Raw genomic sequence first — 26,754 nt, forward strand, 5'->3', positions numbered from 1 at the left:
TTTGTTTGAATAAAAATTCAAAATAGAAAGCAAGAGTAATATCAGAGGGGCCTGGAGACATGACTGATGAACAAAGAAAATGGTATTTTAGAGCCAGGAATGTCTGCATTGCTCATTCTGGACCCTATTTTGAAATTGGCATATTTTTTAATTTGCGTGAAATTGGCCAAATTGCAAATTTCTGATCAGGTTATTGGGTAGTTGAGATTGGTAAATAGGCAGTTTCTTGTACTCAATCGATAAAAGAAACGGAGTTCTAAAGAACTAGCTATAAGTCTGGTCGACTGGAACAATGGAATTAGCCAAAAATAGGGCTCAAAGTGGGCAAAATCACCGATTCGTAAATACCATTGAGGTCGCTAACTTCGCGAGAGCGTAATTCTGTAAGTTTTCCATCAAATTTCGTTCTTCTGGTGTCATTATCATCAGGAAAAGATTCTCTATTATTTCATAAGAAAATTTTTTTTTCTTTTTTTCAAAAATTTTCCGACACTAGGAGGCACCTTAGGATTTGGGGTTGTGACAGTCAAAGGGTTAAGCTCAAACCAAATGAGTACTACTTACCAAGTATTTTATATTATATTGAAATGCTGAGATATATGCTCCTCTGGGGCAAATTACATATATAACCACTTATTCATCCACAGCCCAGGTGGTAACTAGAACAGCACCCCGAAGGGATAGCCAGGGGAAGGCTGCTGGACATCGTGCTGCTATAGATAAGTAGTGATTGCTATATGTTGTTTCCTGCAGGAAAGTGTACTTATCTAACTAGTTCTCCATAATCCTGAACTATACACAAGTGCCCTTTTCCACATGAAGTGAAATGTGTTAGGTCACTAGCATTATAAAGAAATGTGTCACGGCCACCATCATTATAAGAAAGGAACCTGTGGCCACCACCATTATAAGGAAGGAAATGTGTGGCCACCATCATTATAAGGAAGGAAATGTGTGGCCACCATCATTATAAGGAAGGAAACTTGTGGCCAACATCATTATAAGGAAGAAAACTTGTGGCCATCATTATAAGGAAGGAAACATGTGGCCACCATCATCCTAAGGAACTTGTGGCCAACATCATTATAAGGAAGAAAATTTGTGGCCATCATTATAAGGAAGGAAACATGTGGCCACCATCATCCTAAGGAACTTGTGGCCACCATCATTATAAGGAAGGAAACTTGTGGCCACCATCATTATAAGGAAGGAAACTTGTGGCCACCATTATTATAAGGAAGGAAACTTGTGGCCACCATCATTATAAGGAAGGAAACTTATGGCCACCATTATAAGGAAATGTGTGGCCACCATCATTATAAGGAAGGAAACTTGTGGCCATCATTATAAGGTAGGAACTTGTGGCCACTCTCATTATATGGAAGGAAACTTGTGGCCACCATCATTATAAGGAAGGAAACTTGTGGCCATCATCATTATAAGGAAGGAACTTTGGCCACCATCATTATAAGGAAGGAAACTTGTGGCCACCATCATTATAAGGAAGGAAACTTGTGGCCACCATTATTGGAAGGAAAGATAATTAACAGTCAACCTTTAAGTTAATGGACCTTTCTTTAATGGATTTTGGAAATGTAGAACAAAGTCCACTGACTCAACTTAGTGGAAAACAATGGATAAAGTCTGTTGGTTATAAAATTGTTCGTTACTGTTATGATCACTGAATAATTTCATCTTTATCCACCAGAGTTGCATTACTGGCCTCCCACTCCTCTCCCCTGTTAGCTTGTTAAATCCAACATTTAATATACACCAAGGAGTACAATTAGTTAACTTACTGTGTGGCATGAAGCACACGGTGACCAGCGTAGTTAGGTAGTTCACAAGGTACCTGTGTACTTGTGTATACTGAGTTTCTAAACTTGTCAGTTCCTCACTTCTCACACTACCAATATCGTGCAGCCATAACCGACCCAGACGCTGAGTTAACCAAAATACCTATAAAGTAATTAATAGTTGACCTTTAGGGTGTTTAATAAGAAAAAAGAAAAAGCTATTATCCAATAAAACCTTGATAAGTCATGTGGTGATCACAATACAGTGGAACCTCTACTTACAAGTGCACCCACGTGCGAGTTTTTCCAGATACGAGCAGTCGCTCAGTCGATATTTTGCTTCCAGATGCGAGCAAAATTTCCACATGCGAGCAGGCCTCAAGGGAGGTTCCTTGACGTTGGTGAGGGGTTCTTGCTCTTGATCTAGGGAATTTGATCTCATTTGTTTGTTGGACTATCTTACTGAAACTTGGGCAAGGTATGATGGAAAGATGCTTCTTAATGTACACCAAAATTGAAAGAAATCGGACCATAAATAACAGAGTTCACTTCTCAGCCATCAGCAGCCCCTTAGCGGTATATTTTCGTATGGTTTTCATAGTTGTATTCTCATTTTTTTTGGTCTCATTTGATAGGATGGAAGATATATTACAAAAATAGACATGATTTTGATTGATTTCATGACAAAAAGTACCCTGAAATTGAGCTCAAAGTAGCAGAAATGTTCGATTTTTGCTGATGTTGAAGAGTACACAATACCTGTCTCAGTGGCCATTCCAAATAACGCAGTCATGAATGGGTTGAGATTATTTATACAATTACTGCAATAATGCAGTAGTCTGCATAACATTATATCTTCTATGTTTTGTGTGAATAAAAATTCCAAATCGTAAGGAAGAGTATTATTATAAGAATAATAATAATAATACATATATAATAATTACAGTATATAATAATGTAATATAATAACAAATTAGTACAATAATATGTACATACTACTAATAATAAATAATACAGTGGAACCTCGGCTTATGAACGCCCCCCCCACATGAAGTTTTCAGGATACAAACCGTCATTTGGTTTATTTTTTGCTTCTGGATATGAACGAAATTTCAGGATGAGTACTTCCTCCTCAAGGGAGGTTCCTTAAATAAATAAATAAAATATTTATTTCTTTGTGTGTTTACATATCATAATATCATTGGAGCAAAGAAAGCCACTATCATGCCAAGGCATTTCGGGCAGACTTAACTTAATACTTATAGAATACTTAAATCTAGACAGGTGAAAAGTAGTATTATTATTAGTAGTACTGTATGTACATGGTGAGGGGCTCTTGATCTAGGGAATTGGATCTGTGTTCCAGTTCCCTAAATTTAGCCGCAATGTATTCCATCTCCTCCCCCCCACAAGAGCTTCCCCATTATAATAATAACATAATACGTATAATAATAATAGTGGAACAGAATTCTTCCTCTGTAAGCCATGCGTGTTGTAAGAGGCGACTAAAATGCCGGGAGCAAGGGGCTAGTAACCCCTTCTCCTGTATATATTACTAAATGTAAAAGGAGAAACTTTCGTTTTTCCTTTTGGGCAACCCCGCCTCGGTGGGATACGGCTGGTGTATTGAAAGAAAGAAAGAAGTATAATAATACTTTCTGTTTTTATTAACACATCGGCGATTCCCACCAAGGCAGGGTGGCCCAAAAAAGAAAAACTTTCATCATCATTCACTCCATCACTGTCTTGTCAGAGGGGTGCTTTACACTACAGTTATAAAACTGCAACATTAACACCCCTCCTTCAGAGTGTAGACACTGTACTTCCCGTCTCCAGGACTCAAGTCTGGCCTGCCGGTTTCCCTGACTCCCTTCATAAATGTTACTTTGCACACACTCCAACAGCACGTCAAGCATTAAAAACCATTTGCTCCATTCACTCCTATCAAATACGCTCACGCACACTTGCTGGAAGTCCAAGCCCCTCGCAGACAAAGCCTCCTTTACCTCCTCCCTCCAACCCTTCCTAGGCTGACCCCTACCCTGCCTTCCCTCCACTACAGATTTATACACTCTTGAAGTCATTCTGTTTTGTTCCATTCTCTCTACATGTCCGATCCACCTCAACAAACCTTCCTCAGCCCACTGGATAATAGTTTTGGTAATCCCACACCTTCTCCTAATTTCCAAACTACGAATTCTCTGCATCATATTCACACCACACATTGCCCTCAGACATGAAATCTCCACTGCCTCCAGCCTTCTCCTCACTGCAGCATTCATCACCCATGCTTCACACCCATACAAGAGTGCTGGTACAACTATACTCTCATACACTCCCCTCTTAGCTTCCACGGACAAAGTTCTTTGTCTCCACAGACTCGTAAGAGCACCACTCACCCTTTTCCCCTCATCAGTTCTATGATTCACCTCATCCTTCATAGACCCATCTGCTGACACATCCAGTCCTAAATATCTGAATACATTCACCTCCTCCATACTCTCTCCAATCTGATATCCAATCTTTTGTCACCTAATCTTTTTATCCTCATAACCTTACTCTTTCCTATATTCACTTTTAATTTTCTTCTTTTACATACCCTACCAAACTCATCCACGGACCTCTGCAACTTCTCTTCTGAATCTCCCAAAAGCACAGTGTCATCAGCAAAGAGCAACTGTGACAACTCCCACTTTGTGTTTGATTCTTTATCATTTAACTCCACACCTTTTGCCAGGACCCTAGCATTCACTTCTCTTACAACCCCATCTATAAATATATTGAACAACCATGGTGACATCACACATTCTTGTCTAAGGCCTACTTTTACTGGGAAATAATCTCCCTCTCTCATACATACTCTAACCTGAGCCTCACTATCCTCGTAAAAACTCTTCACTGCTTTCAGTAACCTGCCTCCTATACCATACACCTGCAACATCTGCCACATTGCCCCCTATCCACCCTGTCATATGCCTTTTCCAAATCCATAAATGCCACAAAAACCTCTTTACCTTCATCTAAATACTGTTCACCTATATGTTTCATTGTAAACACTTGGTCTACACACCCCCTACCTTTCCTAAAGCCTCCTTGTTCATCTGCTATCCTACTCTTAATTCTTTCAATAATAACTACCATACACTTTACCAGGTATACTCAACAGACTTATTCCCCTATAATTTTTGCACTCTCTTTTATCCCCTATGCATGCTCTCTGCCAATCCCTAGATACCTTACCCTCTTCCATACATTTATTAAATAACAGCACCAACCACTCTGAAACTAAATCCCCTCCTGCTTTTAACATTTATATCTTTATCTCATCAATCCCAGCTGCCTTACATGTACTATAATAATAATAATAATAATAGACGGTTTCAAAAGGCTGTCACTAGATGGCAGTGAATACCACAACAATGTGGGAGTGGTTATGGCCACCTCCACTTGTCACATAATGACATTTTATTCATTCTAGAGTACAGTGGACCCCCGCCGTTTGGCGGCCACGACTTTCGTGAAATCCGACTTTCGGCAAAATTTAGCTTCATGGTTCGTGATTGGACTCGTGATTCGGCAACCTTCTGGTACGCGTCTGCCCATCAGTGCACACACAAAGCCAGTCTCCCGCACTATTCACACTCAGTGTGCCATTGTTTACCAGCATGTGACCATCACCCACGGGTTCATACAACACATTCCATAATAATTCATTGTTTTTTGTGCTTGCAACCGCTAAATAAGCTACCATGGGCCCAAAGAAAGCTCCTAGTGCCAGCCCTTTGGTAAAGGTGAGAAACGCGATAGAATTCAAGAAAAAACTCATAGCAAAGTACTACAGTAGAGGAGGAAGAGAATGTGCCTTCTGCAGTGATTCTACAATATGTATGATACTAAAACAGCAGGTATCGATAAAGGCTATAGCTCCAGCCAGTGATAAAGTGTAGAATTAACAGTGTAGCAAGTAAGTTAAGCGAGTAAGCAATAGAAAAGCAACATGAGAGTAACTCTCCAATGTTGTTGGATGTGTATAGGACCGCAGAACATACACCACCCTGTTATCTTCCACCACCCTAAACCTCTGCCAACATCTCCTTATTTATTTATTTAGTAATTTTAGCATACATACAGAGGTACAAAAAAATACAGGTAAGAGCAGCATGCCAAAGTCACTTATATGCATAGCATTACGGGCTGGCTTAAAATTAACTTAAGATTAACTAAGCAATGATGAAATCAGTGATAAAACATTATTGTAAACATATAACTATAAAGCACAAATGAGTATTACAAAGACAGGTCATATGGTTGCATGCATTGCTGTACATTCAGTCGAATGGAGTATTCTGTTAGGTAGTGTATTTAAAAAAATAACAAAGATTGGGTCCTAGGTTTAACATTTGTGTGATATAATTGTGAGTAACATATAGGATATACAATTTATAAGGTTCAGTTATTCAGTATTTATTTGGTTTTGAGTGAGTAAGTGATCTTTGAGAAGAGACTTGAATTTATAAACAGGTAGTGTTTCTTTTATATTTACAGGTAATGAATTCCAGATTTTAGGGCCTTTTATGTGCATTGAGTTTTTGCATAGCGTGAGATGGACACGAGGAACATCAAAGAGTGATTGATCTGTGCCTTGTGTTATGGTCATGTGTTCTGTTGAGGTTGGCAAGGAGATGTTTGAGGGGAGGGTTAATATCAGAGTTAAGTGTTCTATGTATGTAATAGGTGCAGTAATAAGTATGGATGTTTTGTATGGTGAGTAGGTTGAGTGTTTTGAATACTGGTGGAGTGTGCTGCCTGTAGTGAGAATCTGTTATCATTCTAACTGCAGCCTTTTGTTGGGTAATTAGTGGTCTGAGATGGTTAATTAATTAAACTAACATCTCCTCCAAGGTAAGTATAAATATGAAAGTGTAAGTATAAAAGTAAATACATATAAGTGTAAATATAAAAGGACACCAATGGAAATATGTCACTCTTGAATTTTTTGGGTTATCCTGGGTACTTTACACATATGCTGCTATGTATGATAATCTATGTATGTAACTGTATTTGTGTATACCTGAATAAACTTACTTATTTATAAATTAAAATGTAAATATTTCTTATTTATAAATTACATACATTGTTGGTGGTGGCTAAAGCCTCCACCGCCACCAACACGGCTTCTCTCAGTGGCAACCCTTAAACCCAACAACAACACTTACACTATTTACTCCTCTCATACATTATGACACATTTTATTCATTCTAGAGTATATATCATGTTTCTATGTTATTAACCATTTCAGGGTTTCGGACGTACTAGTATGGCTTACGCACCGGGGTTTTTGACGTACTAGTACGCCTAAATTCTAGCACCCTCAAATCTAGTGAGAGAAAGCTGGTAGGCTTACATATGAAAGAATGGGTCTTTGTGGTCAGTGTGCGCAGTATAAAAAAAATCCTGCAGCACACAGTGCGTAATGAGAAAAAAAAAAACTTTGACCGTGTTTTTGGATTAAAACAGCGACTTTGCACTGTATTTTCGTATGGTATTTATTGTTGTATTCTAGTTTCCTGGTCTCATTTTATAGAATGGCAGACATATTACAGAAATTGAGATGATTTTGACTGGTTTTACAAAGAAAAGTACCTTGAAATTGTGCTCAAAGTACAAGAAATATTCGATTTTTACCAAAGTTCAAAAGTAAACAAATCATGCTAAGCGTCCAATACATGTCAACTGGTGAGTCTAATATTCTTTCACAAGTGCGCCGATATTATTTATACCATTTCTACACTAATGCAGTAGTCTGCATAACAGTAAATCTTCTATTTTTTGTGAGAATAAAAATTCAAAGTGGAAAGCAAAAGAATGTAAGAGGGGCATGAGGACGTGTGACTAATGAACAGAGGAAATGTTATTTTAGTGCCAGGAATGTCTTTCTTGTTTATTCTGGACCCTATTTGGAAATTGGCATCTTTTGAAATTTGTGTGAAATTGGCAAAATTGCTAAATTCTGACCACTGTATTAGATAGTTGAAATCAGTAAATGGGTGGTTTCTTGTACTCATTTGATAGTAAAAATGGAGTTCTAGCGAAAGTTATGATTTTTGTCGACTAGTACACTGGAATTGGCCGAAAATAGGGCTCAAAGTGGGCAAAATCACCGATGCGTAAACATCGTCAAGACCACTAAATTCGCGAGAGCATAATTCCGTAAGTTTTCCATCAAATTTCATACTTTTGGTGTCATTATGACCGGGAAAAGATTCTCTATCTTTTCATAAGAAAAAATAATTTTTTTTTTTTTTAAATTTGGCGACCCTGAGAACAAGTCTGGGAGAGGGCTTGGGGACCCTGAAAGGATTAATATTGTTTATAATGTCATATTAGATGAATTATGATAGATAAATAAGCCGTAGAGATGATGATAGCGTCATATTGAAGCATAATAAACTCGCCTTCCTCTTGCCTCCTACACCAACAAGAATCAATAAAGGTTAAGTGTGAAGTTAAATGTTCATTTATCCATTTTATTAATGCTTTATATTTATTTGTCATTGTTTTCTGTATGTAAATCTATATTTAATCTTTAAAAAAATTATTTTTTGTTAATACTTTTGGCAGTCTGGAATGGATTAATTGGGTTTCCATTATTTCTTATGGGGAAAATAGATTCGCCAATCATGAATTTCACCAGTCGGCAGACTCTCTGGAATGGATTAATCACGAAACTCGGGGGTCCACTGTATATATCAGGTTTCTACATTATTTATGTTGTTTATTATGTTATATTAGATCAATTGTGATAGATAAATAAACCATAGAGTTGATATTAGCGCTATATTGAAGTGTACTGTTCCTGCCTCTGAGAGCAGGAATTCCGCCAAAACAGATTAATGGCTTTTCAATTAATTTAAACGAGGAAAATTGACTCAGCATACGAACAAATCAGGATACGAACAAGGTCACGGAATGGATTAAGTTTGTAAGCTGAGGTTCCACTGTACAATAATAATACTACGTATAAGTGAGTTTGAGAACACCACCATGAGATGGCATTACATGTACGAAAACAACACTCAGTCCGCATGTACTTCAACTGGCGGAGATAATTCTCATGATTTGCTTATGTTTTGTGTAGTTATTTTGCAGAATTTCTCGTTTTTAACCATGGGTCCTAAGAAAGCAAGTGCAAAGGACAGTGCTGAGAAGAAAAAGGGGATGATTTCCATGGAATTAAAGCAGGAAATCATTAATAAACACAAACTAAGAGTGTAACATTAAGAGTGTAGCATTAAGAGTGCAGCATTAAGAGTGGAGCATTAAGAGCGCCGGGTCACCATCTGGAAAAGACCCGGGCCGGAAGTACCGGCGAATCAACAAGAAGAGAAGCATTAAGAGTGCAGCATTAAGAGTGTACCATTAAGAGTGTACCATTAAGAGTGTAGCAATTAACAACAGAAAAAGGACGAAATGAATGAACTCCCGACAGCATACGCCATTGTGCCCAGTATCTCTTCTCCCTTATCAACCTTCGCCAGCATCTCTTCTCCAAGGTAAATGCTGTATTATTATTGTTATTATTTATTACGTATTATTATTATTTATGTATTATTATTATTATTGTTGCTTTCCTCATGAAACTACGTAGTTATCTAATGAAGCTTGCCTTACAAACACTCCGTTTTCTGTTATAATAAGAGCAGGGGAAGGTATGAAGTCAGGAGCAGGAACAATGGCCGCTGTGCTGCCACCTCCACTACCACTACTCAAATATGTAATGATATTTCATTCATTCTAGTGTATATATCATGTTTCTATGTTATTAATATTGTTTATTATGTCATATTAGATGAATTGTGATAGATAAATAAGCCATAGAGTTGATATCAAGGAAATATTCAAGTATTTTGTCATGCCTGGAATTCCACTGGGAAAGATTAATTCCATTTCAATTAATTTAAATGAGGAAAATTGACTCTACAAATGAGCAAATCCAGATGCGAGCAAGGTCATGGAACGAATTAAACTCGTAAGTAGAGGTTCAGTGGTTTAGAAAACTGACAGGTTGAAGAATGAGATACTTGTGCAACATTTGGGAACCTTTACTGAGGAAAAGTTTTGCCAGCTAGTGGCCTCCTAGGTACAATACAGAGAAGAATAGTAGAAGATAAGGAATTTGAGGAAATTAGTCCCTCAGCCTGGAGCCAATGTTGCACAAGTGTCTCAGTCTTCAATACTACAATTAAGTGATGACAGTGTACTGACCATTGTCTTTGTGAAAACAAACCATTCAGAGTAATGTAGACTTTCAAATAAAAGTGCTGACAAGTGACAATGGTTTTATTGTTACTGCTTCATTACATAACATTCAAGACACTAATTAACCTACCTTATTCAGTACTATTTGCAGGGGAAGTATCTTTTCACTGCTGCTCATCAAACATTCGGTGATCAGTTTATTCACGAGTGTTTCGTGTTCTGTGAAACAATAGTACAACTAATTTACTATTATGTAGAAGGATCATGGTAAACAACACAGCAATAATAACATCAGCATTTACTGAAGAGGAGACAAAGTACAGAATAACAAAACTGCTTGAAAAATCAACACAAAAATACCAAGCTCACAGAAGAGCAGTGACAACAGTAACTGTTCATCTGACATTGTTTTACTGAATATCACTGTCCAGTTATATAACTGACACAATGACCTCATTCCAGATTGTGGCAGGTCGCACATTGACACCACACACTCAGGTGTCAACACTTTCATAGGTCAAGGTTACTCACTATCTGATCCTTCACAGTTCAAAACTACTCACTGCTGACTCACACCCTCATGGTTCAACACTGCCACAGTACTTAGCAGTCTATATGATGGCATACATAACATGATTCATGATTTTAAGTTAATTCAATTTGATATACCTGTGACCAGTTCTGACAGTTTTTCTACTCCTGTAGCCCAGTCTGGGGCCAGGCTTCACTAGTGGTTGCCTGGTCAACCAGGCTGCTGCTATTGGTGGCCTGATGGTCCATATACTCATCACAGCCTGACTGACCTAGTACATGGCAACAGTACTAATCCTGAAGACTTGTACACTTGTTGCTGCAGCATTTCTGATGTGCTGGCAGTGTTCGCATACAGTGCCCGAGCCCGACCCTGCTTCTCACTGGGTTTATTTTACACTTCCTCACATCTCTCTCACTCTGGTACACTCTTACAGTAGTATTGTGGTGGAAAATATTCCACCGGATTCCACCATACCCTCCACTATTCTGGAAAAAGGGCAAGTGAGGGACCATTACACCCCAAGCAAAGGGAAAGGGCAGGGGATGAGGGTAACCAGTTTTCCCCCCATCTATTTCTCTCTTCCCTCTTGTGAGAGACAAAATGTCAATATTACATTCCTTGACATACGAGTAGTCAATGATTTGATATGCTTTAATCCTATCCCATCAGGCTAGGAACTGCAATTAATGAATATCTAATGTGTTGACATTCTCACATGCCTAGACACTGTAAATGTTCATATTCTTTGCCATTTGTGGCAACCATGTTAACTGCCCTAGGCACATTTGAAGTGAGGATGGTGAGGGAGTCCTCAGTCTTGGACAAACTAGGCACTACGGAAGACTTGTTGATACACCTGGCGAAAGGCATGTTGTAAAACTGCATTTACCACCTAATCACTTAAGGGTCTATGCCGTTGTCCTACAGTTTTAAAGTCGGGGTCTGTGCCGTAGTTCTATGCCATGAGCTCAGCTCGCTCAGATAAGCTCTGAGTAATAAAGCTGGGCGAGTTTTTGCATCACCTATGAACATGTTCATATGTAGATTTTGTTTCCTTTGGCAAGTCATTTACATGGATAAGAGACACTATGCAGGCAATCACTGAACACTTACACCTCCCTATTCTCCTCATATAACTGTTAGCATTTTCCTTTCCAACAAGAAATCTCAACCAGTGTAATTGGTTGCCTTTCCTAACACATTCTTCAGCCTTCAGATTGCTGTTATTGTGTGAGTGGAACTCTACTGAGAGCCTTCTTAATGCCTAATGCATTCATTGCCCCCCTATCCACCCTGTCATACGCCTTTTCCAAATCCATAAATGCCACAAAGACCTCTTTAGCCTTATCTAAATACTGTTCACTTATATGTTTCACTGTAAACTCATTTGTTGATGGTATAACACACACGACACAGATTATTATTTTTTTTTTATTATCACACTGGCCGATTCCCACCAAGGCAGGGTGGCCCGAAAAAGAAAAACTTTCACCATCATTCACTCCATCACTGTCTTGCCAGAAGGGTGCTTTACACTACAGTTTTTAAACTGCAACATTAACACCCCTCCTTCAGAGTGCAGGCACTGTACTTCCCATCTCCAGGACTCAAGTCTGGCCTGCCGATTTCCCTGAACCCCTTCATAAGTGTTACTTTGCTCACACTCCAACAGCACGTCAAGTATTAAAAACCATTTGTCTCCATTCACTCCTATCAAACACGCTCACGCATGCCTGCTGGAAGTCCAAGCCCCTCGCACACAAAACCTCCTTTACCCCCTCCCTCCAACCTTTCCTAGGCCGACCCCTACCCCGCCTTCCTTCCACTACAGACTGATACACTCTTGAAGTTATTCTGTTTCGCTCCATTCTCTCCACATGTCCGAACCACCTCAACAACCCTTCCTCAGCCCTCTGGACAACAGTTTTGGTAATCCCGCACCTCCTCCTAACTTCCAAACTACGAATTCTCTGCATTATATTCACACCACACATTGCTCTCAGACATGACATCTCCACTGCCTCCAGCCTTCTCCTCGCTGCAACATTCATCACCCATGCTTCACACCCATATAAGAGCGTTGGTAAAACTATACTCTCATACATTCCCCTCTTTGCCTCCAAGGACAAAGTTCTTTGTCTCCACAGACTCCTAAGTGCACCACTCACCCTTTTCCCCTCATCAATTCTATGATTCACCTCATCTTTCATAGACCCATCCGCTGACACGTCCACTCCCAGATATCTGAATACATTCACCTCCTCCATACTCTCTCCCTCCAATCTGATATCCAAACTTTCATCACCTAATCTTTTTGTTATCCTCATAACCTTACTCTTTCCTGTATTCACTTTCAATTTTCTTCTTTTGCACACCCTACCAAATTCATCCACCAATCTCTGCAACTTCTCTTCAGAATCTCCCAAGAGCACAGTGTCATCAGCAAAGAGCAACTGTGACAACACCCACTTTGTGTGATTCTTTATCTTTTAACTCCACGCCTCTTGTCAAGACCCTCGCATTTACTTCTCTTACAACCTCATCTATAAATATATTAAACAACCACGGTGACATCACACATCCTTGTCTAAGGCCTACTTTTACTGGGAAATAATTTCCCTCTTTCCTACATACTCTAACGTGAGCCTCACTATCCTCGTAAAAACTCTTCACTGCTTTCAGTAACCTACCTCCTACACCATACACCTGCAATATCTGCCACATTGCCCCCCTATCCACCCTGTCATATGCCTTTTCCAAATCCATAAATGCCACTGTTCACTTATATGTTTCACTGCAAACACCTGGTCCACACACCCCCTACCTTTCCTAAAGCCTCCTTGTTCATCTGCTATCCTATTCTCCGTCTTACTCTTAATTCTTTCAATAATAACTCTACCATACACTTTGCCAGGTATACTCAACAGACTTATCCCCCTATAATTTTTGCACTCTCTTTTATCCCCTTTGCCTTTATACAAAGGAACTATGCATGCTCTCTGCCAATCCCTAGGTACCTTACCCTCTTCCATACTTTTATTAAATAATTGCACCAACCACTCCAAAACTATATCCCCACCTGCTTTTAACATTTCTATCTTTATCCCATCAATCCCGGCTGCCTTACCCCCTTTCATTTTACCTACTGCCTCATGAACTTCCCCCACACTCACAACTGGCTCTTCCTCACTCCTACAAGATGTTGTTCCTCCTTGCCCTATACACGAAATCACAGCTTCTCTATCTTCATCAACATTTAACAATTCCTCAAAATATTCCCTCCATCTTCCCAATATCTCTAACTCTCCATTTAATAACTCTCCTCTCCTATTTTTAACTGATAAATCCATTTGTTCTCTAGGCTTTCTTAACTTGTTAATCTCACTCCAAAACTTTTTCTTATTTTCAACAAAATTTGTTGATAACATCTCACCCACTCTCTCATTTGCTCTCTTTTTACATTGCTTCACCACTCTCTTAACCTCTCTCTTTTTCTCCATATACTCTTCCCTCCTTGCATCACTTCTACTTTGTAAAAACTTCTCATATGCTAACTTTTTCTCCCTTACTACTCTCTTTACATCATCATTCCACCAATCGCTCCTCTTCCCTCCCGCACCCACTTTCCTGTAACAACAAACTTCTGCTGAACACACTAACACTACATTTTTAAACCTACCCCATACCTCTTCGATCCCATTGCCTATGCTCTCATTAGCCCATCTATCCTCCAATAGCTGTTTATATCTTACCCTAACTGCCTCCTCGTTTAGTTTATAAACCTTCACCTCTCTCTTCCCTGATGCTTATATTCTCCTTGTATCCCATCTACCTTTTACTCTCAGTGTAGCTACAACTAGAAAGTGGTCTGATATATCTGTGGCCCCTCTATAAACATGTACATCCTGAAGTCTACTCAACAGTCTTTTATCTACCAATACATAATCCAACAAACTACTGTCATTTCGCCCTACATCATATCTTGTATACTTATTTATCCTCTTTTTCTTAAAATATGTATTACCTATAACTAAACCCCTTTCTATACAAAGTTCAATCAAAGGGCTCCCATTATCATTTACACCTGGCACCCCAAACTTACCTACCACACCCTCTCTAAAAGTTTCTCCTACTTTAGCATTCAGGTCCCCTACCACAATTACTCTCTCACTTGGTTCAAAGGCTCCTATACATTCACTTAACATCTCCCAAAATCTCTCTCTCTCCTCTGCATTCCTCTCTTCTCCAGGTGCATACACGCTTATTATGACCCACTTCTCGCATCCAACCTTTACTTTAATCCACATAATTCTTGAATTTACACATTCATATTCTCTTTTCTCCTTCCATAACTGATCATTCAACATTACTGCTATCCCTTCCTTTGCTCTAACTCTCTCAGATACTCCAGATTTAATCCCATTTATTTCCCCCCACTGAAACTCTCCTACCCCCTTCAGCTTTGTTTCGCTTAGAGCCAGGACATCCAACTTCTTTTCATTCATAACATCAGCAATCATCTGTTTCTTGTCATCCGCACTACATCCACGCACATTTAAGCATCCCAGTTTTATAAAGTTTTTCTTCTTCTCTTTTTTAGTAAATGTATACAGGAGAAGGGGTTACTAGCCCATTGCTCCCGACACAGATATGTTTCGTTTTATTCAGCAGATGTGTTCCTGGCCCATGGAACATGAAGGAAAATTGTGTAAACTCAACACAATATAAAAGGTAAAACACAAAAATACATATTGAGATTGCAAAGTCCACACATCTTAATGAATGTTACTAAAACAATACGAGCTCACCAAACATGCACCAAATGATCTTATATAAAAGAAATACGTTTTAACCCTTTAACTGTTTTGGTCGTATACATACGTGTATATACTCATATGTGTATATACACACACATATATATACTCAGAAATTCTAGCAGCTTCAAATCAAGCAAGAGAAAGCTGGTAGGCCCACATGTGAGAGAATGGGTCTGTGTGGTCAGTGTGCACCATATAAAAAATATCCTGCAGCAAGCAGTGCATAATGAGAAAAAAAAACTCACTGTTTTTTTTAATTGAAACGCCGACTTTGTGGTCTATTTTCGTATAGTATTTATGGTTGTATTCTCGTTTCCTTGGTCTCATTTGATAGAATGGAAAACACTTTATAGAAATAGAGGTGATTTTGATTGGTTTTACTATGAAAAGAACCTTGAAATGGAGCTCAAAGTAGGGGAAATGTTTGATTTTTGCCAATGTTCAAAATTAAACAAATGATGTCATTATCCAATAAATGTCCAACTAGCCATTCTAATATGCAGTCGTGAATGGGTTGACATTATTTATACAATTATTACAATATTGCAGTAGTTTGCATAACAGTAAATCTTCTATTTTTTGTTTGAATAAAAATTCAAAATAGATAGCAAGAGTAATATCAGAGGGGCCTGGAGACATGACTGATGAACAAAGAAAATGTTATTTTAGAGCCAGGAATGTCTACAATGTTCATTCTGGACCCTATTTTGAAATTAGCATATTTTTTAATTTGCATGAAATTGGCCAAATTGCCAATTTCTGACCACTTTATTGGGTAGTTGAAATCAGTAAATGGGCAGTTTTTTGTACTCAATCGATAGAACCAATGGAGTTCTAAAGAAATAGTTATGAGTTTGGTCGACTGGAACAATGGAATTAGCTGAAAATAGGGCTCAAAGTGGGGGAAATTGCCGATTTGTTAATGTTGCTGAGGTCGCAAGAGCGTAATTCCGTAAGTTTTCCATCAAATTTCATACTTTTTGTGTCATTACCATCGGGAAAAGATTCTCTATCATTTCACAAGAAAAAAAATATATATATTTTTTAAATTTTTGCGACACCAGGAGACACCTCAGGATTTGGAGTTGCGACAGTCAAGGGTTTGGTGAATGGTTTTGAAAACCGACAAGTTGAAGAATTGAGACACTTGTGCAACACACGGGAATCTTTATAGAAGAAACATTTCGCCACACAGTGGCTTCATCAGTCCAATACAAAGCAGAAGGTATAAGGAGAGGAGGAGTTTGAGGTAATCAGTCCCTCAGCCTTGAGTCGATGTGTTCAGTCCATCAATCTTGTAGAATGTACAGCATAGGGCCGTAGATGGCCCTATGCTGTGCATTTGGCCCTATGCGTCACTGTGCAATTAAAAAAAAATGAGGTAAATACGAGTGTGTGATGAATAACTGCCTGATTTACTGACTTGACTAATTTACTGACTGACTTGATTGATTTACTGACTTGAAAGATTTACTGACTGACTGACTTGACTGATTTACTGACTGACTGACTGAGTTGACTGACTTAAAATTAAACTTTTTCACTGAAGAGGACCCTGAAACAGTGTCCAGAGCAGCTGATGCCTTACTGTCAGTTGTATAATGTACTGTACGGTAAAATAGAACAGAAATCCATTACAGAATTTATGCACACTCCAGTACAACCATCGACTTCAGTACCAGAACCTCTACCATCCACCTCAGACCAGTAGGACCACAGTACAACTCTCCACTCTCTTCACAATCATCCAGAAACACCAGCACCCACAATTTAAGGCAAGAAATACTGTTATTTATGTTGCATTTGTAGTCTTAAGCAGTAAAAACAACATAAAACATCACGACAATGAACTACAATTACATATTCACTTTTATTTTTGTCAGATCTGGAGGTCTAAAAAAAAAAAAAAAAAAAAATTTGTTCAGCTTTTTTTGGGGCTCCCAGAAACGTAACCCTATTTTTCCCCTAAGTTCCTCAGTTTATCTAACACGGCGTTTTCAGTAACGTAACTACTGTGTAATGTAACGGTCTACTGTATACCAGTTTAGAGTGATATTTAAAGAGATATTATTAAAAAAAAAAAATGGACTTTAATGATCGCACAAAAGTGAATTTATACTGCACACTGAGAATTACTGATAGATGACGTCACCGTATAACCATAAACTCTCATAAAGAAAAAACCTAACCTATGACCTGTTAACTGTGTGATCAACCAACTGCTGCTGCTCCTGCCTGCAGGTCAACATAGCCATCACAACTTGGCTGATCTGTAACATTGTGTAGGAATTGGTCCAGGTTGCCCCTGTTCCAGCAATATTTCTTGTATATGTTGGTAAAAGATTGAAGATTCTTGAGCCACGAATACTGATTGTTCTCTAACAGTGCTTATGGCAACCCTGCTTTTCACTGGGTTTCTGCTCAAAAAATACACAAGGGAATTTTTTTTTTTTAACACAGCAGCTGTCTCCCACTGAAGCAGGGTGACCAGAAAAAGAAGAAACTATACAGTCCAATTTTAATGAATGGCTTCATTTTATGACTGCCTACACTATACATGCTATAAAGTCTAAAGTACAATGCAAAACTCATTTTCAAGAATAGGCATTTTCTGGCAAATAGTGGAAACTTTGTTTTAAATATAATAAAACAAGCATGGTAAAAGTGTAAGGAAGGTCAACTCAAGGTGTTCAATTGTTAATACAGTGCTATGAGACTAAACTGAAGGTATTATATACTGTACATGATTTCTTTTATGAGTGGAGTCAAGGAGGTGCAAACATCAATGAAAAACATTTGAAAAATATACCAGAGATGGATATTTTATTGTGAATATTAATATATCTATCCATGGGGAAGTGAAACAGAATTCTTCCTCTGTAAGCCATGCATGTTGTAAGAGGCGACTAGAATGTTGGGAGCAAGGGGCTAGTAACCCTTTCTCCTGTATATATTACTTAAGTTGTGATGAATGGTTTTGAAAACCGACAAGTTGAAGAATTGAGACACTTATGCAACACATGGGAATCTTTATTGAAGAAACGTTTCGCCACACAGTGGCTTCATCAGTCCAATACAAAGTAGAAATGGGTAAGGAGAGTAGAAGTACGAGGTAATCAGTCCCTCAACCTGGATTCGATGTGTTCAGTCCATCACTCTTGTAGTAAGTGCAGCATAGGGCCAGAGAGGTGGCTTATATACTGCGGTGAGATGAGTTGCATAAGTGTCTCAATTCTTCAACTTGTCGGTTTTCAAAACCATTCATCACATCTGTCAGACACTGCAACATCATGGAATCTTGGTACAAAGACTTCAACGCTTGCCCAACCTTTGGACGACGACCTACTTACACTAGTGGCACGTCCCACTAAGATCCCGCCTCCTCCTGCTTCAACTCATCTCACCGCAGTATATAAGTCACCTCTCTGGCCCTATGCTGCACTTACTACAAGAGTGATGGACTGAACACATCGAATCCAGGTTGAGGGACTGATTACCTCATACTTCTACTCTCCTTACCCATTTCTACTTTGTATTGGACTGATGAAGCCACTGTGTGGTGAAACGTTTCTTCAATAAAGATTCCCATGTGTTGCATAAGTGTCTCAATTCTTCATTACTTAAGTTAAAAAGAGAAACTTCTGTTTTTCATTTTGGGCCAGTGTGCCTTGGTGGGATATGGCCAGTGTGTTGAAAGAAGAAAGATATCTGACAAATCATATCTTTGCTAGTAAAGCAATTTGATATACTGTACTGACCAGCTATGATAGTAGTGAGGGCAGGCCTAGAGGCAAACAGCTTCTCTACAGCATGGTGATAGGGTAGAAAAACAGTATTTGCAAAGTGGTCATGGAGCTCTCGGGAGAAGCATAACAACCATTGCCGTAGTAACTGTAGTCGGTGCAGACGAGACTGTAGTGGACCACCACTTTCCTCTGTGTTTCTTTCTGACCTAATTACTGCTTGCCAACTGGCTAAATCTGAAAATTATTGATTATCAATAATTATTGTAATTTTTTCACTTCAACGAATACATCCCATATTTCCAAGCTACATATACTTCACTAATTCAAATAATGTATTGTACAGTGGACCCCTCGACTTACGATATTAATCCGTTCCATAGAGCTCATCGTAAGACAGAATTATCTTAAGTCAAATTAATTTTCCCCGTCCTGCCAGATGACTGTGAAACAGAAACCTGTAACTGTTTTGCATGATGGTAGGATTGCTGGTGTCTTTTTCTGTCTCATAAACACGCTAGATAACAGGGATATCTTGCTACTCCTACTTACACTTTGGTCACACTTCACAGACATGCACATGCATATATATATACATACATCTAGGTTTTTCTCCTTTTTCTACATAGCTCTTGTTCTTCTTTATTTCTTCTATTGTCCATGGGGAAGTGGAAAAGAATCTTTCCTCCGTAAGCCATGCGTGTCGTATAAGGCAACTAAAATGCCGGGAGCAATGGGCTAGTAACCCCTTCTCCTGTAGACATTTACTAAAAAAGAGAAGAAGAAAAACTTTATAAAACTGGGATGCTTGAATGTGCGTGGATTTAGTGCAGATGACAAGAAACAGATGATTGCTGATGTTATGAATGAAAAGAAGTTGGATGTCTTGGCCCTAAGCGAAACAAAGCTGAAGGGGGTAGGGGAGTTTCGGTGGGGGGAAATAAATGGGATTAAATCTGGAGTATCTGAGAGAGTTAGAGCAAAGGAAAGGGTAGCAGTAATGTTGAATGATCAGTTATGGAAGGAGAAAAGAGAATATGAATGTGTAAATGCAAGAATTATGTGGATTAAAGTAAAGGTTGGATGCGAGAAGTGGGTCATAATAAGCGTGTATGCACTTGAAGAAGAGAGGAATGCAGAGGAGAGAGAGAGATTTTGGGAGATGTTAAGTGAATGTATAGGAGCCTTTGAACCAAGTGAGAGAGTAATTGTGGTAGGGGACCTGAATGCTAAAGTAGGAGAAACTTTTAGAGAGGGTGTGGTAGGTAAGTTTGTGGTGCCAGGTGTAAATGATAATGGGAGCCCTTTGATTGAACTTTGTATAGAAAGGGGTTTAGTTATAGGTAATACATATTTTAAGAAAAAGAGGATAAATAAGTATACAAGATATGATGTAGGGCGAAATGACAGTAGTTTGTTGGATTATGTATTGGTAGATAAAAGACTGTTGAGTAGACTTCAGGATGTACATGTTTGTAGAGGGGCCACAGATATATCAGATCACTTTCTAGTTGTAGCTACACTGAGAGTAAAAGGTAGATGGGATACAAGGAGAATAGAAGCATCAGGGAAGAGAGAGGTGAAGGTTTATAAACTAAAAGAGGAGGCAGTTAGGGTAAGATATAAACAGCTATTGGAGGATAGATGGGCTAATGAGAGCATAGGCAATGGGATCGAAGAGGTATGGGGTAGGTTTAAAAATGTAGTGTTAGTGTGTTCAGCAGAAGTTTGTGGTTACAGGAAAGTGGGTGCGGGAGGGAAGAGGAGCGATTGGTGGAATGATGATGTAAAGAGAGTAGTAAGGGAGAAAAAGTTAGCATATGAGAAGTTTTTACAAAGTAGAAGTGATGCAAGGAGGGAAGAGTATATGGAGAAAAAGAGAGAGGTTAAGAGAGTGGTGAAGCAATGTAAAAAGAGAGCAAATGAGAGAGTGGGTGAGATGTTATCAACAAATTTTGTTGAAAATAAGAAAAAGTTTTGGAGTGAGATTAACAAGTTAAGGAAGCCTAGAGAACAAATGGATTTGTCAGTTAAAAATAGGAGAGGAGAGTTATTAAATGGAGAGTTAGAGGTATTGGGAAGATGGAGGGAATATTTTGAGGAATTGTTAAATGTTGATGAAGATAGGGAAGCTGTGATTTCGTGTATAGGGCAAGGAGGAATAACATCTTGTAGGAGTGAGGAAGAGCCAGTTGTGAGTGTGGGGGAAGTTCGTGAGGCAGTAGGTAAAATGAAAGGGGGTAAGGCAGCCGGGATTGATGGGATAAAGATAGAAATGTTAAAAGCAGGTGGGGATATAGTTTTGGAGTGGTTGGTGCAATTATTTAATAAATGTATGGAAGAGGGTAAGGTACCTAGGGATTGGCAGAGAGCATGCATAGTTCCTTTGTATAAAGGCAAAGGGGACAAAAGAGAGTGCAAAAATTATAGGGGGATAAGTCTGTTGAGTATACAGTGGACCCTCGCATACCGTTGGCCTTACATAACGTTAAATCCGCATACCGCTACATTTTATCGCCAAGATTTTGCCTCGCATACCACTAAAAAACCCGCTCAACGCTGTTCGTCCGAGACGCGTCTATGTGCGGCCTGAGCCACGCTCACATGTTCCACCGGTGGCATTGTTTACCAGCCAGTCTCCGCGGTAACATCCAAGCATACAATCGGAACATTTCGTATTATTACAGTGTTTTTGGTGATTTTATCTGCAAAATAAGTGACCATGGGCCCCAAGAAAGCTTCTAGTGCCAACCCTACAGCAATAAGGGTGAGAATTACTATAGAGATGAAGAAAAAGATCATTGATAAGTATGAAAGTGGAGTGCGTGTCTCCGAGCTGGCCAGGTTGTATAATAAACCCCAATCAACCATCGCTACTATTGGTGGTACAGCTGCTGCTGCTGCTGCTGTACCACCGTCAGCTGCTGCTGCTGCTGTACCACCGTCAGCTGCTGCTGCTGTACCACCGTCAGCTGCTGCTGCTGTAGTACCATCTGCTGCTGCTGTAGCATCGTCTGCTGCTGCTGTAGCACTGTCAGCTGCTGCTGCTGTTGTACCACCGTCAGCTGCTGCTGCTGCTGTAGTACTGTCTACTGCTGCTGTAGCATCGTCTGCTGCTGCTGTAGCATCGTCTGCTGCTGCTGTAGCACTGTCAGCTGCTGCTGCTGTTGTACCACCGTCAGCTGCTGCTGTTGCTGTAGTACCGTCTGCTGCTGCTGTAGCATCGTCTGCTGCTGCTGTAGCATCGTCTGTTGCTGCTGTAGCACTGTCAGCTGCTGCTGCTGTTGTACCACCATCAGCTGCTGCTGCTGCTGTTGTACCACCGTCAGCTGCTGCTGCTGTTGTACCACCGTCAGCTGCTGCTGCTGTAGTACCGTCTGCTGCTGCTGTAGTACCATTTGCTGCTGCTGTAGCATCATCTGCTGCTGCTGTAGCACTGTCAGCTGCTGCTGCTGTAGCACTGTCAGCTGCTGCTGCTGTAGCACTGTTGTTGGTGTGGCTTATTGAGAATACCAAGAAACAATTAACCCCAGAGGATTTGCCACCCAGGATAACCCAAAAAAGTCAGTGTCATTGAAGACTGTCTAACTTATTTCCATTGGGGTCCTTAATCTTGTCTCCCAGGATGCAACCCACACCAGTCGACTAACACCCAGGTGAACAGGGAAAAATGCCTGGAACTAGTGCTCATATTGGTGAATTTAAAGCCAGCAAAGGTTGGTTTGAGAGATTTAAGAATCGTAGTGGCATACACAGTGTGATAAGGCCTGTTCTGGAAGAAAATGCCAAACAGGACCTACAGTACTCAGGAGGAAAAGGCACTCCCAGGACACAGTGTCTCATCAGTCATTGCTGCATCTTCAATAAAGGTAAGTGTCATTTATTCTTCATTTAGTAGAGTAGTACATGCACAATATATATTATGCATGTACTACTCTACTATTGTGCATGTATCCTTCTCTTTGTGTGTAGGAAAATGTATATTTCATGTGGTAAAATTTTTTTTTCATACTTTTGGGTGTCTTGCACGGATTAATTTGATTTCCATTATTTCTTATGGGGAAAATTCATTCGCATAACGATAATTTCGCATAACAATGAGCTCTCTTGCACGGATTAATATCGCTATGCGGGGGTCCACTGTACCTGGTAAAGTGTATGGTAGAGTTATTATTGAAAGAATTAAGAGTAAGACGGAGAATAGGATAGCAGATGAACAAGGAGGCTTTAGGAAAGGTAGGGGGTGTATGGACCAGGTGTTTACAGTGAAACATATAAGTGAACAGTATTTAGATAAGGCTAAAGAGGTCTTTGTGGCATTTATGGATTTGGAAAAGGCATATGACAGGGTGGATAGGGGGGCAATATGGCAGATGTTGCAGGTGTATGGTGTAGGAGGTAGGTTACTGAAAGCAGTGAAGAGTTTTTACGAGGATAGTGAGGCTCAAGTTAGAGTACATAGGAAAGAGGGAAATTATTTCCCAGTAAAAGTAGGCCTTAGACAAGGATGTGTGATGTCACCGTGGTTGTTTAATATATTTATAGATGGGGTTGTAAGAAAAGTAAATGCGAGGGTCTTGACAAGAGGCGTGGAGTTAAAAGATAAAGAATCACACATAAAGTGGGAGTTGTCACAGTTGCTCTTTGCTGATGACACTGTGCTCTTGGGAGATTCTGAAGAGAAGTTGCAGAGATTGGTGGATGAATTTGGTAGGGTGTGCAAAAGAAGAAAATTAAAAGTGAATAGAGGAAAGAGTAAGGTTATGAGGATAACAAAAATATTAGGTGATGAAAGATTGGATATCAGATTGGAGGGAGAGAGTATGGGGGAGGTGAATGTATTCAGATATTTGGGAGTGGACGTGTCAGCGGATGGGTCTATGAAAGATGAGGTGAATCATAGAATTGATGAGGGGAAAAGGGTGAGTGGTGCACTTAGGAGTCTGTGGAGACAAAGAACTTTGTCCTTGGAGGCAAAGAGGGGAATGTATGAGAGTATAGTTTTACCAACACTGTTATATGGGTGTGAAGCATGGGTGATGAATGTTGCAGCGAGGAGAAGGCTGGAGGCAGTGGAGATGTCATGTCTGAGGGCAATGTGTGGTGTGAATATAATGCAGAGAATTCGTAGTTTGGAAGTTAGGAGGAGGTGCGGGATTACCAAAACTGTTGTCCAGAGGGCTGAGGAAGGGTTGTTGAGGTGGTTCGGATATGTAGAGAGAATGGAGCGAAACAATGACTTCAAGAGTGTATCAGTCTGTAGTGGAAGGAAGGCGGGGTAGGGGTCGACCTAGGAAAGGTTGGAGGGAGGGGGTAAAGGAGGTTTTGTGTGCGAGGGGCTTGGACTTCCAGCAGGCATGCGTGAACGTGTTTGATAGGAGTGAATGGAGACGAATGGTTTTTAATACTTGACGTGCTGTTGGAGTGTGAGCAAAGTAACATTTATGAAGGGATTCAGGGAAACCGGCAGGCCGGACTTGAGTCCTGGAGATGGGAAGTACAGTGCCTGCACTCTGAAGGAGGGGTGTTAATGTTGCAGTTTAAAAACTGTAGTGTAAAGCACCCTTCTGGCAGGACAGTGATGGAGTGAATGATGGTGAAAGTTTTTCTTTTTCGGGCCACCCTGCCTTGGTGGGAATCGGCCAGTGTGATGATAATAAAAAAAAATATAAAATAATAAATGAAATATACATTTTCCTACACACAAACAGAAGGATACATGCACAATATATATTGTGTAATGAATAAATGACACTTACCTTTATTGAAGATGTGGTGATGAGTGATGGGATGGGATATGATGGAGGTGTATTATTTTTTGGAAGGGGAATCCCCTTCCATAAGGACTTCAGGTAGCAAGTCCTTTTCCAGGGTTACTTCCCTTCTTCTTTTAATGCTACTGGGAACAACTTGAGTCACTTAACCTCTGTTGCACCAAACATCTGTCCATACAGCTCTGTACCTTGCATTCCTTTAAGATTTTTCTAAAGTGGTTCACAACATTGTCATTGTAAAAGTCACCAGATTGGCTTGCAATAGGTGTGTCAGGGTGATTTTCTTCCATAAAGGTTTGCACCCTAGTCCACATTGTACACATTTCCTTAATCGTCAAAGAAGGCAACTTTTTCAATTTCTCTCTCCCCTCCTCTGAAGCAATTTCCTCAGTTGTGGCCTCTAGCTGTTGCAGATGCTCTTGCAGCTCATCAGTGGTTAGTTCTTCATTGTTGTCCTCCACCAACTCTTCCACATCCTCGCCACTAACCTCCAACCCCAAGGACTTCCCCAATGTCACAATAGATTCCACAACTGGCATGGGCTCCTCAGGGTTAGCCCTAGACCCTTTAAAATCCCTTTCTTCTACACATTCTGGCCACAATTTCCTCCTAGCAGAGTTCAAGGTCCTCTTAGTCATTCCTTCCCAAGCCTTACCTATAAAGTTTATGCAATTGAGGATACTAAAGTGATCTTTCCAAAACTCTCTTAGGGTCAATCGAGTGTCTGAGGTCACTTCAAAGCACTTTTGAAACATTGCTTTGGTGTACAGTTTTTTGAAATTTTAAATGACCTTCTGGCCCATGGGCTGGAGGAGAGGAATGGAATTAGGAGGCAAAAACTTAACTTTTATGAAGCTCAACTCACCCGAAATTCGCTCTGTCAAGTCTGAAGGATGACCAGGAGCAATGTCTAATCCTAGGAGGTACTTAAGCTTCAATTTATTTTCCAGGAGGTAATTTTTCACAGTGGGGCCAAGCACATGGTAAAACCAGTCATAGAAAATGTCCCTGGTGACCCATGCCTTACTGTTTGCCCTCCACATCACACAAATTAGCCTTGACGACATTGTTTTTCCTGAACACTGGGAGTTTCAGTGATACACGAGCAGAGGTTTCACTCTGCAATCCCCACTAGCATTACTACAAAACATTAAAGTAACCCTGTCCTTCATAGGCTTGTGTCCTGGGAGTGCTTTTTCCTCCTGTGTAATGTAGGTACTGTTTGGCATTTTCTTCCAAACCAGGCCTGTTTTGTCACAATTAAACACTTGTTAAGGTTGCAATCCTTCAGCCTCTATGTACCCTTGGAATTCTTGCACATATTTTTCAGCCGCTCTTTTGTCCACACTGGCAGCCTCACCATGCCTTATCATACTGTGTATGCCACTACGATTCTTAAATCTCTCAAACCAACCTTTGCTGGCCTTAAATTCACTCATATTACCACTAGTTGCAGGGATTTTTTTAATTAAATCGTCATGCCACTGCCTTGCCTTTTCACATATGACCGCTTGAGAGATGCTGTCTCCTCATATCTGTTTTTCGTTTATCCACACCAATAACAGTCTCTCAACATCTTCGAGTACTTGTGATCTGTGTTTCGTAAAGATACTTGCACCTTTCGCAACAACAGTTTCCTTAATTACCTTTTTGTTGGCCAGGATAGTAGCGATGGTTGACTGGGGTTTATTGTACAACCTGGCCAGCTCAGAGGCCCGCACTCCACTTTCAAACTTATTATCTCCTTCATTTCCATTGTAATTTTCACTCTTTTTACCACAGGGTTGGCGCTAGAAGCTTTCTTTCGGCCCATGGTGGTTTATTTAGCAG

The 26,754-nt window shown here is 39.9% G+C and overlaps 1 protein-coding gene across 4 annotated transcripts in view; it reads right to left on the reverse strand.

Annotated features, from left to right (window-relative positions):
- Positions 1-26,754, reverse strand: part of Grip128 (gamma-tubulin complex component 5) — a 203,977-nt gene that overhangs the window by 24,135 nt on the left and 153,088 nt on the right. For 3 of the 4 annotated variants that reach the window (XM_070081159.1, XM_070081166.1, XM_070081172.1), the window contains 3 exons: positions 19,166-19,387; positions 10,186-10,274; positions 1,800-1,959 (listed from right to left, as the gene is read on the reverse strand). In XM_070081159.1, coding sequence (XP_069937260.1) covers positions 1,800-1,959; positions 10,186-10,274; positions 19,166-19,387 — 471 coding nt within the window. The remainder of the gene's footprint in view (positions 1-1,799; positions 1,960-10,185; positions 10,275-19,165; positions 19,388-26,754) is intronic. The other variant, XM_070081180.1, reaches the window with a different exon arrangement.

The sequence above is a fragment of the Cherax quadricarinatus genome, chromosome 6 (genome assembly GCF_038502225.1).
Source record: "Cherax quadricarinatus isolate ZL_2023a chromosome 6, ASM3850222v1, whole genome shotgun sequence".
Classification (NCBI taxonomy): Eukaryota; Metazoa; Arthropoda; class Malacostraca; order Decapoda; family Parastacidae; genus Cherax; species Cherax quadricarinatus.